Source organism: Orcinus orca, chromosome 18 (genome assembly GCF_937001465.1).
Source record: "Orcinus orca chromosome 18, mOrcOrc1.1, whole genome shotgun sequence".
Taxonomy (NCBI): domain Eukaryota; kingdom Metazoa; phylum Chordata; class Mammalia; order Artiodactyla; family Delphinidae; genus Orcinus; species Orcinus orca.
In genome coordinates this window covers 65469085-65485135 of record NC_064576.1, presented here as the reverse complement: position 1 = coordinate 65485135, position 16051 = coordinate 65469085, and the positions used below count along the sequence as shown (strand labels likewise).

General features: G+C 37.8%; 1 protein-coding gene across 2 annotated transcripts in view; it reads right to left on the bottom strand.

Annotated features, from left to right (window-relative positions):
- The window catches only part of TRPC4 (transient receptor potential cation channel subfamily C member 4), a 161996-nt gene that overhangs the window by 11221 nt on the left and 134724 nt on the right, over positions 1–16051 (bottom strand). For both annotated transcript variants that reach the window (XM_049701357.1, XM_033410077.2), the window contains exons 6-8: positions 13168–13481; positions 5871–6066; positions 2034–2228 (exon numbers count right to left, since the gene is read on the bottom strand). In XM_049701357.1, the coding sequence (XP_049557314.1) occupies positions 2034–2228; positions 5871–6066; positions 13168–13481 (705 nt within the window). The remainder of the gene's footprint in view (positions 1–2033; positions 2229–5870; positions 6067–13167; positions 13482–16051) is intronic.

The window sequence follows — 16051 nt, the reverse complement described above, 5'->3', positions numbered from 1 at the left end:
AGTGGTCCTCCATTATTTTAGTGGCAGCACAGATGGCGCTCTTAAAATATTAGAGCAGGGCCCTATATTTTTTTTACAAGTTCCATGGCATCTTAAAACCCAAGATTCCTTCTGCTATTGCCTAAAATTAAAATATTAAAGACAAATTCCTTTTGCGTGTGGCTTTTATCTGGGTGCCCAGAAACTCTTTTTCAATTGAAGTACTCCTATGAGAGAAAGCATAATAAGATAGTGCTAATAATTAATATCTCTTCAAGGACTGATAAAATAAATTTCTTATGAATTTAAGAATAAGATTAGAGAAAGGACAAGTATATTGTGATATGGAAGGGAGTAAGCCAGAGTTCAGCATCTCTGCATCTTTTCCCATTTATCTCAAGGAAAACATGAATTAATTCTCACACCGTTCTCATGGCCTCTTGCCTATAACTATACGGTAATGTTAAATATGTCATGTAACATGTATTATAGTAAGATGTTCTCATATCTGTGTCCCCCACGTTAAAAACAATACCCTCAAGGATGGAAACCATGCCTTCGTATATCTCCTCCCACCTCTAATTCCTAGCTCAGCTCCTGGCATGTGGAAAATGTACAGTAATTGCTTATTAAACCCAAATCATTATATTTATTTTATGAACATATTTTTTTAATAAATTGAACTTATTTTTTAAGAGGAAAATAAGACACTTGGAGTACAATAATTTTGCTGTAAGGTCAGTGATAAACTCTATAAATTAGTATGAGGATTGCAAGGTAAGGCTTCACCATAACCTGACTTCCATTTCTAAGATCAGATAGACACCCAATTTCCAAGTTCATGGAGTGACGGTTTCTAGGAAAGAATATAACTGCCTCTCCTAACCACACTCTGTTTGCTATACTCCCTTGCCAGTCAATTTCTCTTTAGAATTAGAATTGTTACAGAGATGACGGGACAATCAATGCCACTTTCAGGAGAGAAAGCCCCATCTGATGCTGATAACAGTGCCTGGTGGGCAATGAAATTAATGAAAAAGAAGAATCACTAAGGGCATAACTAACAGTCATAAACTAAGTTAAATAAAATTAAAAATGAATTAGTTTTAATTAAATAACTGATATTACTTGATTCTAATATAAAGGCATATTAGAATACTTCCAGAGCAATTTCTCTGAGAAGGTCCAAGTGACTAATGAATGTTAGGGTATTAATTTCTAAAACATGAGAACTTTGAAAATTAGGAAATTGAGTGAGAAAGAAATGAAGAATGACAGGTCAGTGGTTTGGCTGGAACAAAGCCTTAAATCCATGCCTTTTCTGTTGGAGTTGCTTGAACTCTTGCTTTCCAATATGAAAGAAATGTCCCAGGGAAGTATAATCTTCCAGTATAACAGGGGCATGGCTCCGAACAGTCCTAATAGTTTTTACAAACACAACTTCTCGGCATTTAGTATAACTGGGAGTTAGAAGCAAAATGTTGAACAATTGAACATATTCTGAAATCACTGCACCTGAATATGGAACAGCATTTTCAAGTTATAATATTTGTTCAGTCACTGAATTGAGAAATTTTTATCAAGCATTCTCCGCTCTGTGCGGGGGCCTAGGTTAGGCGCTAAGAATGTGAGGTATCTGAAACAGATCCTTTCCCTTACAATCCAGAGACAGAAACAGACGATGAGTCAGTCATGCCACAGGTAACCTGAGGTTATAATTCTGAATAGAGCTAGAAATTAAGGTTCTAAGAGAGAATGTACTAGTTCTCCAAGCCTTGACTAGTGGGTTTGGAGAGGCGTATGTACAGTGTGGTTCCTATTAAAATAACAGTGACCGCCCTCAGTGGAGGAAATGGGTTTGTGAAACCATAGTTAACCATGGTTAAGCAGGCAGTTTCTTAGACACAGTAGCTGTGCAATAAATGTGCACCGAATGCACCCAGTGAGAACAAAAAGAATAAAATGCAAATGTATTCAATAAGGAATACAAACATACTCAAGCACACATTTTAAAAAACCAAACGAACAGTAATACCAACATGCTGTGTCCTTACCCCTATTGTTCCAAAACTTTCTGGCTTTCTTCTCATCTTTTTCTTGCACAGGTGTGTCCATATCCATTTGATCAGGTACCAGAGAGACTTGGGGCTTGGGATGACATTGAAGGGAGTAGGCAGGGTACCTCCTTCTTCAAAATAACTCATCCAAAGCTTTGTCCGAGCAAATTTCCATTCTATATCTGCATGGTCCTGAACAGGAAAACACAAGTGCTGACAGGTTTCTTAATTAATAAGGTGAGATAAACCTCACAGAGAGCCTGTAACCTGACTCTGAGTGGCTCTTGGAACGTTAATTAAATTGCCTGTAAAAACAACACTGACTCCCAGAGATGGTCACCTAAACTCAGACAGTGGCTTAGCCTGGAAAGGAGTCAGAACTCTCTTGTCAGTTTTCATCCTTCCCACTTGTAGGAAACAGACATTTACAATAAATCCATGTTAAAGAGACTGCAGAGATTAGTTATGACTTGAAGATGAATCTTCATTTACTGCACTGTAGGCTTACATTAGCTCAGTTTCATTAGATTCTGGCCACAAGCAGGGCTTTAGGTCTTACCAAAGGCCTTGAAACCCTGCCTAGGTAGGTGCCCATGGCTCATACTTCTGGCGTTTCCAGTAAAAGTCTTACTTGATATGTTTCCATTTGAATAAACCTTGTCCACCTTTAGGCAACAGGCATAAACTCAGACAGAAGTTCCTCTAAGAAATGTACAGTAGGGTATCTGACACAGCACTGAACCCTCACGTAACCTTGGCCAAATGGTACCAGGTGAGAGTATGGCTAGGGGTTGCCCACAAGCCTGAGGCATCCCCCTAATTATTTATTAATAATTCTGTGTTGTTTTAATCTCCTGGAAAAACTAAGGAACATTTGTGGCAATTAGATATGGGGCAGCCAGTCTCTTCTTAAATTAGCCACAAATCTTATTTAAGCAGAAAATCTGGGAAGTAGGAGGTGGTAGAAACCAGGCGTACATACAAATTCAAAATAGTTCATTTTAACCCATTAATATTATAAAAAAAACTCGAGTTTTAGAGTAGGAGAAATCAGAGTATACTTCATTCTAATCTTCCTAAATTGCTGTGTGCTGATGAATGCATATGTTGTTTATACATTCTACTCTGAATAATCTGGATTTTAGTCTAGACGCTGGACAGCTCGTGCTTTCAACAGAAGTCACTGTATCTAGAAAATGCATGGTCTTCATTTTTGCTTAGCAAACGATCGATAGATGGACGTACAGAAGCTACAGCTTCCCCTTGTCTCTCCTCTCCCATTTCTACTTCCTTCCCTATCTTTCTTCCTAAACAAGCTTATAGATTCTGCATTAATGAAGGAAAGCAGATGTTTGCTGCCGCCACGGAGAATGGGACTGAGTAGAATTGGCTTCAGGTAATAAAAAGGCAGCCCCGCAGGTGAAGTGTTGGCCTGTGAGTAGCTTCTGCTCTTTCTCATTCTCAGGGAGTCACAAGTTGAGGATTATCCTGACCTCAGTATGTTCTCTTACTGCTGTCACAAAGCAGACTCTTCCTTTGGGATTCTGAAAGGGTCTATACCAACATCTACAGTGGTTAGAAAAAATGAAGGTGAAAAGTTCCCGGCTGGGGCTTCCCTGGTGGCGCAGTGGTTGAGAGTCCGCCTGCCGATGTAGGGGACACGGGTTCGTGCCCCGGTCCGGGAAGATCCCACATGCCGCGGAGCAGCTGGGCCCGTGAGCCATGGCCGCTGAGCCTGCGCGTCCGGAGCCTGTGCTCCGCAACGGGAGAGGCCACAGCAGTGAGAGGCCTGCGTACTGCAAAAAAAAAAAAAGTTCCAGGCTGGTGATAACTATAATCACCTCTGCTACCCATCTTCTAACTCTCAGTTAATGTTTAAAGCTTAGCTTAGGTATTTCCTTTCTTAGGAGTCAGCCCCGACTCTCATCTATCTCAGCTGTCTCCTCTCCCCAGCCCATGTTACAGTCCTCTTTTCTGTGCTTTTATCACATTCTCCAATTCCTTTTCTCAATATTGAAATTATTTATTGAATTTTTGTCCATCCTATATTATTTTTTCTCGAGGGCAGGGACTTCGTTATTCTGGGTATCCCTAAAATCAAGCGTATGTCTGGCGTATACTAGGTGCACAATAAATATTTGATCTATGAACAAAAGAGTGAGTGAGAAGAAGGCTTTGAACATGGTCTGCATGATCGCTTTTGCCTTTCAAGGGTTACATTTTCTTCTTCTTTCATGCTTTATCCTAGAGCTCTGAATTAAGGGTAGCAGGACAAAACGAGAGCGACCTCAGGGCAAATTTTGCTATTGTGGCACAGGTGAAAATCAAATACTTGGCATGTTCATGCTCCAAGGAGGCATCACATGCAGGATGCTGGGGGAACACCTGTCTCAGGTGCTCAGTGCCTGCTCTCCTCTCAAGTAGCTTTAGAGTTTGGGCTAAACAAGAATAGAAATTTGAAGATCGTTCTCATTTCTACAAGTCACCTAGAAAGACACACCCCACACAGGAGCAAAAAGAAAATATTACACGGTTCCTGACTAACCTTCTCTTCTTGATGAAATTGATACATTTAATGTTTTATAGGATCCAAATTGTATATACAATTTCTCTGTATATAGCTTGATAATTAGAGGCTTTCTAATATTTTTGGAAGGGTGGTCTGGAAACTAGAATCCACATTTAGCAAATGTGTTGACTAGAGGAACACAGAACTTCTGAAACAAATATACAATATATATTTATGGACTATCTAAAAAGTTTAAGATTTGTGAGATGCTTAAGTGAAGTTCCACAAATTCAGATATTCACCCGCAACTCCTAGGACCTAAGTATATTTAGTGGGAATACTCTAGTCTTGGAATCAGTAAATAAAAATCATTTCTTCTTATGTTTCATGCAGCTTTTCATCTGTGACAGGTGTCTTGCTTCCATAAAGACAGTATAATTAAAATTAGGAGTGCCGCTTCTCAAAATAACAATAATAACACCCCAGAGGATTAGCAATAGATCCAAAGATGCAATATAATTGCAGTTATTTATGGAGTAAATGGGCAGCCTGTAATTATTCTTATAAAAAGCTACTTGTCTAAAGTATACATAAGAAAGACTTAAGAAATATATTTCATTCCAGTATGGGTTTGCTTTGTCACTATTGCTAATGGCCATAGACACAGATCACTAGTAAGCAAGTTGAAGGGGATAAAGGACTTCGCCGTTCTTGTTCATTGCCATACTTCTAGTTCTTAGGACAGTACCTGGCAACAGAGTAAGCGCTTAATAAGAATTTATTGAATGAATGAATAAATAAGCTAAGTTGTTTGGATTCTAGAGTTTCAAATAAACACATATGGTACTGTATATTCTGCTACAGCATTCAGGATTACTCCTCTCTGACTTTTGTCTGGGCTTTAAGAAACTGAAAATCCTGTGCTTTTTCACTGTGACTCCTCTCTGGGCTAGCTCTTGTATCTTGCCAAGCTAGCATGAGTTTGCTTATATCAAGATTGTAGATTAGATGGTCAGAGACAATGTAAAACCCAAAGGGCACTGCATAGAGATGAGTTGCCTGTTCATAATCCATACCTCACCTACTGTCTGACATAGCCAATGACTGCCTGGTAGGATAGATTTAGTATAATCATCTGTAATATGAAAAAACTAAAATAGTATGTAGCCAAGTAGGGTAATAGTGCTTAGAAATACCAAATTAACCATTTATATTATAATTCTGATTCGTCTCATCAATAGCAATTATAGATTGTATTTCCTATGGTAATAGGATGGAGTATAGCTAGGAACGACACATTCTAGGGGGCAAGTTATTCAACTTACAGCAATAAGTTGGTAAGAATTATTCATCATAGCTATTAACATGTTAAGTAGGACAACCAGAGAGATGATGTTGTATGTCCCAAACATGGTGGCACCAACAAACTCGGTGAATTCATGCTGTGCTTTGACATTGGTCACGTATAAGTTGATGAGCCCAAATATTGACCAAAACAGGGACTGGAGTGTCTCAAATAACCTAGAATAAAGATAAAATGACATTAATGGCTACATTAATAGAACCATTATACAATAAGATAGAATGATAGAACATGATTACTATGAGGTTATAGTTGATTATTTAAAAATAAACTTAATTAAAAAAATTAAAGAAAATTGTTTCCTTATACTAGCACAAATGTGTACTTAATTTTCTCAAGAGCTTTGAAAACTATTTAGTTTCCTGGCCAGCGATGACAAATCGGACCCACAGCATGTTTTCGTATAGTCATTGAGTTAAGAATGGTTTTTACTTTTTCAAAGGGTCGGAAAAATAAATCAAAAGAAGAGTGATATTTTGTGACATGTGAAAATTATATAAATTCATATTTCAATGCACATAAAGTTTTATTGAAATACAACCATGCCAATTCATTTATACACTGTCTATGGTTTCTTTTGTGTTACAATGGCAGCAGTGAGTAGTTGCAACACAGAACATATGGCCCACAAAGCCTAAAATATTTACTACCTGTCCTTTTCATAACAAGTTTGCAAACCTGTGTCCCAGGGCACCGAGTGACAGTTAATAAATAATAAATCTGCAGGCTTAGTCTTTAAAAAATGTAAGTTCTTTTACCTGATTTTCCTTTTTGATTATAGAAGGATTAAAAATAATGTTATCTTTATGGATTTCCACATTTACAATTAAAATTGCACAGAGTGAATCCTGTATGATGACAAAATGTCTCAGAATGCTCAGATAATAAGATTTGCTATTTTTTATATATCAGGGAACATTTTCTTCATTACTTAACTTACTCCAAAAATGGAATAAGATGAAGAGTGTCTGAACCCAAATGAAGAATTGTTTCAGTAGGACCATTATAACACCTTAATGTAGTAAAAAGACAATGGAACTCTTATATTCTTTGAGAAATGGTTTAAAAAATACTGTATTTAGGGCTTCCCTGGTGGCGCAGTGGTTGAGAGTCCGCCTGCCGATGCAGGGGAGGCGGGTTCGTGCCCCGGTCCGGGAAGATCCCACATGCCGCGGAGCGGCTGGGCCAGTGAGCCATGGCCTCTGAGCCTGCGCATCGAAAGCCTCTGCTCCGCAACGGGAGAAGCCACAACAGTGAGAAGCCCGCGTACCGCAAAAAAAAAAAAAAAATACTGTATTTAAATTATGTTGTGAAAACAAAAGCAAAAAGTATCTTATACGTGGCATGACGACTAAGGAGGTGGGATTTCAGTGGTCAAGTGCCCCAAGGAGAGCAAATTCATATGAGGCCAGTGGACAGTGGTATGACCTGATGTGAAAAGATGAGCTTAAACTATCAGATTTCCTCTCTGTGAAAGTTTACCTTAGAAATATCAAGAGAATGAGGTAGTTGTTAAAAAGTACTGAAATGACAGGAGTTATGATGTAGAATTAGGATCACTGGAATTATGAGAAGCCAAAGGTTTGAGACAGCACAAGCTAAGAAACGGAGAAATGAGAATAAATAAGCCAGATAATAAGTAAACCTTGAAGAGAATACACGTGGAGTAGCAAAGTCATGTTAATATCGGTTCTCAGAGGAGAAAAGTCCCATGGTCCAGCTCTACATCAACTGCTGCTCTTCTCGAAGCCAGGTCTTGCTCTAGGCTCTGTCCTTGCTAAGATCAACCCTTGCTCAGAGAATCAAAGGGCTGGATTCTTGTACCAAACTCCTGTTACTTGAAACAATCCATGAATTTCTGATCAGTATGACAAGGAGAATCTAACTAAGGATGCCTTAATTGGTGTTCAGGATTTCTTTTCTTAAATTAATTGGTTTTTTTTTAAGTAAGCCATTTCATATTTTTAATTGTATAATAAAATTTTGATTATAGAATATGAAATGTAATGGTTTTTTACTGAATTATTTTGCTAGGGCTGTTCAACTCTCAATGGGGCAAATTATCATAAAGGTTTCAACGTGATCAACCTCAATCAGACCTTGACTTGCCAGCAGGGATGTACTTTGTGAAGAGTTCACCATATATTCTTAAAGGACAACCAGATGTCAGATTCTAACAATATCAGGGAAAGTTTAATATAATTCATTGGCCTCAGACAAAGGTCACTAGAAGGTATTCTTTGAAAACTTTCTCAGAAAAAAAGTAAATTTGACCCAAGGCCATGAGTTCTTTATTTTCAGTAGCTTTAGGGAGAATTTCTAAGATTAATGACAGTGTCATTGGATTCAATGTGAAATGATTTTGTTCTTCCTTTCTAAATAGTGTATATTCTCACTGTGAATATACAAATATAATTCAACTGGTTTTTCCCTGACCTCAATAGCAGTTCAGAGAGAGAGTAGAAGTTACATGAGTGATATAATAAATTATATAAAATGTTGCCACATAAATCCCATAACAGTTACTTTTCTAAATGTTCAAATAAAAAAGTGATGTAGAGTAAATGGATTGTTATGGTTGAATAATTCTGATTTTCTTCTACCTAAATAAGAAATACTCATCATTAGGATATTAGCAGACCCTTTGGCAAAACATTTATTTGCATATTTAATTAAAATTTGAAAATAAGAAAATTCAAAACAAGATGACATTTTATGATTAACTCTGAATTTCATTCTTATTTTTATTTTCTTTTCATTTTTTCAGTTGAATGAATCAGAAGTAAGATTTTCAGAATAGTTCCACTTAACCAAAATATATTTACTTTTAGATGAATCAAGACCCTGTTATCAAGACACTGGTGTTTCTTAGCTAATTATTCTTTTATTACATGGCTTAAAAAATCAGTATGTTAATATTTCAAAGCCATTGTTTCTAAAACTGTTTTCATAATTATTGGTAACAACATTGCCCATAGATTAAAGGGCCGTTAGCATTAGCTGCATCACATTGTAGATTAACGTTATGTGGCAACTATTTTCCTAATTCTGTGGAAAGATAAGGACAGAGAGCTTTCCAGGATAATGGCACCCTTAATTAAATCACACTTTGCATAGAATCTTGGTTAAAGACTAAGACCTGGCAACTTCTACAGCGTTGCCATCCTAAAGATGTCTCTTGTTTCTTGAGGCTATTTTTCAATTTCTACTTTTAAAAATGAGCTTATTCCCCAGTTAAATACTTACAACTAGAGACAGAGAACAGGTAAAAAGGACTATTTCACAGTTGTGTTTTCCTCTATCCTTTGAGATGAAATCGATGAGGAAACATAAGTTAATACAAGAGATCTGACTGTTTTATTCTGAGTTTATAAGGAATTAAGAATATTAAAACAAAGTACGACTTCAGCTGGCCAGTTTCAATTATCAGAAATACAGCTCCAATCAACATAAAAGGCATTTTCTTAATGAGAAAATATCTATCACAAGGTCCATGCCTCTGTATTCATAAGAGAGCCCCTTACCCAGAGACTATTGGTTTAAAATTCTATGCAGAATAATTTCAGTGATTAAATATTTGGTTTCTTTTAGTAACATGTAGTTCTTTCCATGTCAAAGAGAAAACAACCTGGAAGCATTAAAGGGGCAGGAAGAAGTGTCCACTTGCTGGTGGGAAAATGCACAGAGAGACATAGAAGACAGATCACAGTCTGTTCCCACTGGGAGCTCACAGTCAGGAAGGGATCAGGAAGGCATCTTGGAAAAGGTACATCTGAGATAAGTTTTGGGACACAAAATCGAACTTTTCCAAGTGAGAGGGCAGAACAAGAGCATTCTGGGATGAGAGAAGAATAGGACATATTTAGGGATTGATAACCTATTAGAAAATGTTGAAGAAAAGTGTTATTGAGGAATGGAGAAAGATGAAGCTAAAAAAGCAAGCAAGGGGCGGATCATTGAAGGACCTGGTATGTCAAGCTAAGAAATTTGACTGTATCCAATAAGGAACGAGAAACCATTTAGGTATTTTAAATAGAGGAGTGTCAAGATTTTGGCTTAGAAAGATCATTCAGGCAACAGGATGGAAGACATATCAAGGAAGGCAGGGACCAGGGGCAGAGGCCCTTAGATTTAGGCAGGGTCAGCGAGCAAGGGAGGATGGCCCCGAGACCATAAAGAGCCGTAGTAGACATTTATTGACTGACTGCATGTGGAGGGGGTGGCGGGAAAGAGGGATCTCGTATAAAACACAAGTTTTTGATTTAAGTATCTAAATGGGTTGTGGCAGCATTGACTAAGAAAGGGATTGGAGGAGGAGGAATTTAAAAAGTTGTGAAAGAGACTCTGATGAGCTTTCTCTGATTGGGTTTAAATGTTTAGGAGATTTGCATGGAGAGGCATTCGAAAGACAGTTGGACTTACAGATCTTGGGGAGAGAGGGCGATGCTAGTGATATAAATTGAATATAGGAGTCATCTCTTAGACATCTTGGATAGGGCCAAATCCATCAGATGAGTTTTCACAGAGATATTGGAACAGGGTCAGAGGATAGTTACTAAGGCAGATCACTATTTAAAAGCAATCACTGAAATATAATTATTAGAGAACCATGAGAAAGATTAGAAAAGTAAGAGATAAAGTATTAAAACATAGTAATATTAAAAGTAAAGGAGGGCAAGATTTTAAAAATGAAGGTGTCAAACAGGGTCAAATTATACAGTTTAAATAGGATACAAAGAGATAAATGTCCATTGATAGTAATGATATGGAGCCTCCAGCTATTTTCTAGAGCAACAACAAGGTATCTTGTTTAGGCTTCTTTTCAGGGTTGCTTGGATGAGAGGAAGGAGAGAGACAGGAGTAGCAGCCAATGAGAAACAGAGTTCAGAGTTTCAGCATACATTTGTGCCCAAACTGGAAGGAGTTATAGGGAGGAGCCATGTGAATACAGGTAAGGAAACACTAGATACTACTACTAATAAAAAGAAGTGCAGTGGATAACATTTTTTATCACACTATATGACAAGCACTGTATTAGGTTCTTTACATTAATTTTTTTTAAATTTTCATAGGGAAGACATGAGATGGGGTAATAAAAAGAAAGGGTTGAAATTTGTGGAAGTTACAGAGTTATAAAAAGAAGAAGATATAGTTATAACTGCAAGCAACAAGTCGTACTAGCAGTTACTCTTTGTGAGTAACTTTGAACAAAAATAATTTGTTGCTTGCAGGTTTACATTCCATTATCTGGAAGAGAATTCAAGTAGAACACCTGGTTTATTTGCACTGAATGATTTGGACCCATAATATTGGAGTGATATGCAGTTATCTGTTGCTTTTCATGGTAATAGAGAAAACCATTGGTAAGGATACACTAAAAGAATACATAATCCAAGCAATTCAACGTGTTTGCTTTTAGAATAAAATTTATATTAAATATTTTGCATCAGATTCTCTAGCCATATTCTTTTGAGACAGATGTTAAAATTAGCTCACAATATGTCAGCATTTACCACAAAACCAGTAACAGGACAAGGGGATTCCTGAGAATCTCACGCATCATAAATTAGGATGGGGTTAGATAGAACCTTGTTAACTACGGATGAATCATATGTCTGAGAAGGGGTTGGGGCTTGGAACCTGAGCTGTTCCCTGAATTAAAGAAGACCTGAGGAGGGAACTCAGTTCTAGGGGCCCTGTGGAAGTTCTCTGGAAGACAAAGCATGATCAGAAGGGTGTGACCACAAATGTCAACAGGGCGGTCTTGGCAAGTAGTTGCACCAGGGCACATAGTACAGAGTAACGAGGGAGTTGTGAAAGGTGGAGCATGCCACATGGCTGTCCATCAGAAATCCAGGAGGCCAGTCAGCAGACAGGCACCATCCAGGAACTGTTAGAGGCAGAATTTGAGTCTAAGAAGGGGGAGTTTGGTGGGATCTACTACTGTGCATCCCTAGTCCCCGTTGCCAGGAGCAAATTGCCAAGTCAAGGATCACGAGCGAGTGGGGAAAGGCAAGTTCTGATATCAAAACTGAGACACAATCCAAGGCTATTCCTCCTCAGGCTATTGCTGCAAGGGATTTCACTGAATCCCTCCTGAACTAGGTGAGAAAAGAGCATGAGGAAGATGACAAGGCTGGGTGAACTGGTCGGGCTGGAGAACTGCTCAAGTCCAGGAGAATAAAGGGGCTGGAGCAAGGGATAAAGTGGCAAGGAGAAGCTGGGATGACTTTTTGTTTTCTTTATGATTCACGGTTTGTATCAACTCGATTTCTGAATGGATTTGAGGCAGCTAAGGTTCCGATGAAAACTTACGTGCAAATAATCAGATGTTAAAGAAGTTAAATGGGGTTTTAAATACTGGGATCAAAGGGAAAACAGATACAGAATTGAGCCAACAAGATTATTTTAACCAAAAGTGATTTAGTTTACAGGACGTTATTGATTTCCTCCCTCTGGAGGAACAACTGTACTCTCTCAGATTTCATAAAGTTCTAGAAGGGCTGATGAATGGCCAGCTGACTTTCAGAGTCATCTACAGAATCACTATGTGTTCACATGTGGTTACTGTGGAGAGGAAAATCACCTCACTTCTTAATTCACCTGCCAATTCACTGTTTATCATAGTGGGAAGGAAATGGACACAGGCAAGTAGAGGGGTTTTCTATCAGAACTGTGTGAGCATGAAACACCGTGGCCATGAACCTGGGCTGTCGGCATGCCCGACTGTGAGAATTACCAGAGCTTGACACCGAACAAGACCTGATCCTCCTCAGCTGTAAGGGCACAGAGGGTTATATGTGCATCATAATCATGGCTTAGGTTAGCCTGAGGTCTCTATTTTGGACTATTTCTCCATGCTTAGATTTTTGCGTAGGGAACCCGAGAATAAAAGAGACATGTGAAGGAACTTTAGTATCTGGAAAACACCTAAGCAAAGATTGAAAAGCATTTGGATTTTCTTCCATGATTGGTTTTCCATATATTCTATCTCTTACTGTGCTTGTAAGCTATCACTAGGCACAAATTTCTTTCTATTCCACATTTTAAAACAGTATATATAAACTGTCTTTTATAGGAGGCCATTTAAAAAGAAAAGACCATTTTACTAAAACTTAAAATAAATGTACTGCATATTTCTGTTTTCCACACTAAGCACAATTTTTCTTTGCAACCACTTGTCGCAGTTCAAATTCAAAGTGTAATACCCTCTATATTCTGCCCAACGTTCCCAATAGAAAAAAAAGTCTGAGACTTACGTTGAAAATGCATTATTCTGCTTTTCACATCGTATGCCTTTGCAGCTTAACCCTTTCGTTTCTTCGTAATAGAAGTACAATTGATTTAGGCCGTTGGCAAATGCTAGCAACACAAGGCAGTAGATGAATAGAAACTTCAAAATGTCCAGGAGCATTCTTCCCAGAGATATTTGCAGAGGCCCCAGGTGAGAATTTGCAGTAAACAGTGAGATCAGTCGCAGGGAACTGAATATATTTGCAATAGCAAATAAAGCTTCAGCCACCAGCGTGGGATGCCACATGTCCCAAGACTCTCGTGGATTAAGAGCACTGTACTGGAGAGAAGAGAGACAAAGGGGAATAAAATATGAAACAAACACATACATATAAATATGTCAGTCTCGGGACAGGATGATTTTTCAGACAGCTTTGGCACCACGGCAGCCTACTGGCAGGAAGCTGATGTTCTCCATGATGGTGGCAGCAATTCTAATCTACAGAAAAATAAGAATTTCCTAAAGGAATTTATAATTGTTGAGCTTCAATCAAAGTGACCTCCCGGATCTGTCCTTGTCATTTGTAGTATTTGCTAACCTGTGAATTACATCTGTCCTTGATCTTTCCAATGGGACTTTTAAAAAAGAAAAGGAAAATGTTACATAGGAAAAGATAGACTGTTTTATCTTGGGAAAAAATGGTGATTTCATAATTAGAACAAAGAAAACTACATTTTAAAGGAAAACTGCTACATTTTGAACAAAATCAATGGCTTTGCTTACTATGTTTGACACACTTGCCTATTCTAGAGGAATGCATGCTGGATACAAATTACATATAAATGAATGGAAGTAGTGGTCTGTTGCCTTGGATATAGTAATGACTAACGTGGGTATGACAATTAATATTTTGTATCTGTTATATCCTAAATGTACATAAAACCTAAACTGGAAATCATCCTAGCAGTCAATGAATTGCTAATTTTTAATATTTCATGTGTAGAAAGTGTGATATTTGTCTGAACATTCCCTAATTAGATAAAATATGTGATTTGAGAAAAATATTTGCTACATTAAACTTTGACCAGCAATTATTTTAAAAGTATGATTTAATTAAAATGTCAGCTTTGAACTATCTTGATACTGGGCTATATAAAGAGCACAGTGAAATTTATCCCTTGTAGTCTTGAGGTAAATCTGTACCCCTACAAGAAAAAAGGTCAAATACACTCTTTGAAATATTACATTGTGAACATCTATTATTACACCTGTATAAGAACTGAACAAGTTAAATTCTCTTCTTCATATACATCACTAAAAATACATCTAGACAATTGCACTTTTTTCCTAATGATCATGTAGGGAAAAGAAATTTACTTCTGTATGAGTCTCTCAGAATATTTCCATTCTTTTTATATTGCATTTTATACCAAAGACCTTTACAAATGTTAATTAATTCTCTTGAAGCTAATAGATGGTATTTTTAAAATCTTCTTGGGGAGAAAATACATCACAAGCTCTTGATTTTGTTCAACACTCAGACTCCTGCTTGAGTGACAATTTAAAACAATCAAGTTTGAACTAGAAGGAAATTATTTTCTATTTTTGAATCCTCATAACCATTCTTGAACATTCCCATGCGTAGCTTCAGCATAAAATAGCTAATGATTGAAGATACAGGAAAAATTTTTAATTTAAGATTTTTATTCATTATAATGAGTATCGGAGTGACAGGTTGTGGTATCAAACACCACCTAAATCTCTCCACTCCCCTCCCCCGGTATATTATGCCACCTTTTCCTTCAAAGATTACGATAACATTCACCTTCCTTTTTTCACTTCTCTTGAAAGACACACATATTTTAGTAGAGAGTATTTACCCTTCTGTTGATGGCTAATTACATATTTCTCCTCTCTGTCTGTCTCTTTCTCTCTTACTTAATATGGCTTAGGACCATAACTCAAAATGTACAAAACACTAAACAGTAAGCATTCTTAAGGATGTAATCGTTTTCTTGGAATTTCTCACCACATTTAACACAATGTCCTGCGTGTAACAGGTGCTCAAGAGACATTTTATCCCATCAAGTATTCATGCATAGTCCAGTGAGGATGACAGGGACAGCTAATTATAATAAAAATGCTCTAAGAGATTAACACAAACTGCTGTGGGAATAGAGAAGAGAAAGTGATACAGTCTGTCTGGGGCTGCTGGGGCCGGCAATGAATAGAGATTACATGTTGTTCAAGCTCTAAGGGTCCCTCGATGTTATTGAAGCTGGTGGAGATGCTGTTCCTTGTTCTACTTCTCACAGCCAGTTTGCGGCAGTTGGATGTAGAATCCATCGTCACGTGGTCACTGACCCCAGCTCTACTTTTGACTTACTAAACTTTAGAACCCTTCTTAGCACCTGCTCTCAGCTGGAACTTGCAAAATCGTAAGAGGAACATTTCCCATTTTACAAATCAGAGATGCTAGTTTCTGCCCCAGTATAATTACCCAAGACCGTTTCAGAGTCCAGCACATCTGGTAATTGTTGGGAAACAATGCTATGTGAATATGTTCACATCTATGCATGGCCGGGGCTTGCTGAGAAATATATTGTATTGGGGTTAAAGGATGTTTGAATGGCAAATGAGTCTTGGAAATTAAAGATAGAGACCTCCTGAGAGATTTAGAAATATCTCCCCTGGACCCACCTGCTTACAGTCTAAGGATAATAATTCTAAGGGGCCTTTGCCTCCCCAGAGAGAATTTGTTTTCTTTAGAAAGTTAAGGTCTTTCTCTTTTCTTCTCCAGGGGGAAGATGGGCAGCGGGCACAGCTGCACTATATAAGCTCTGAGATGCATCATTTCCCAGTTCCTCTCCTGTGGTACAAACTCATGGATGTGAAGGGCACATCTGGCT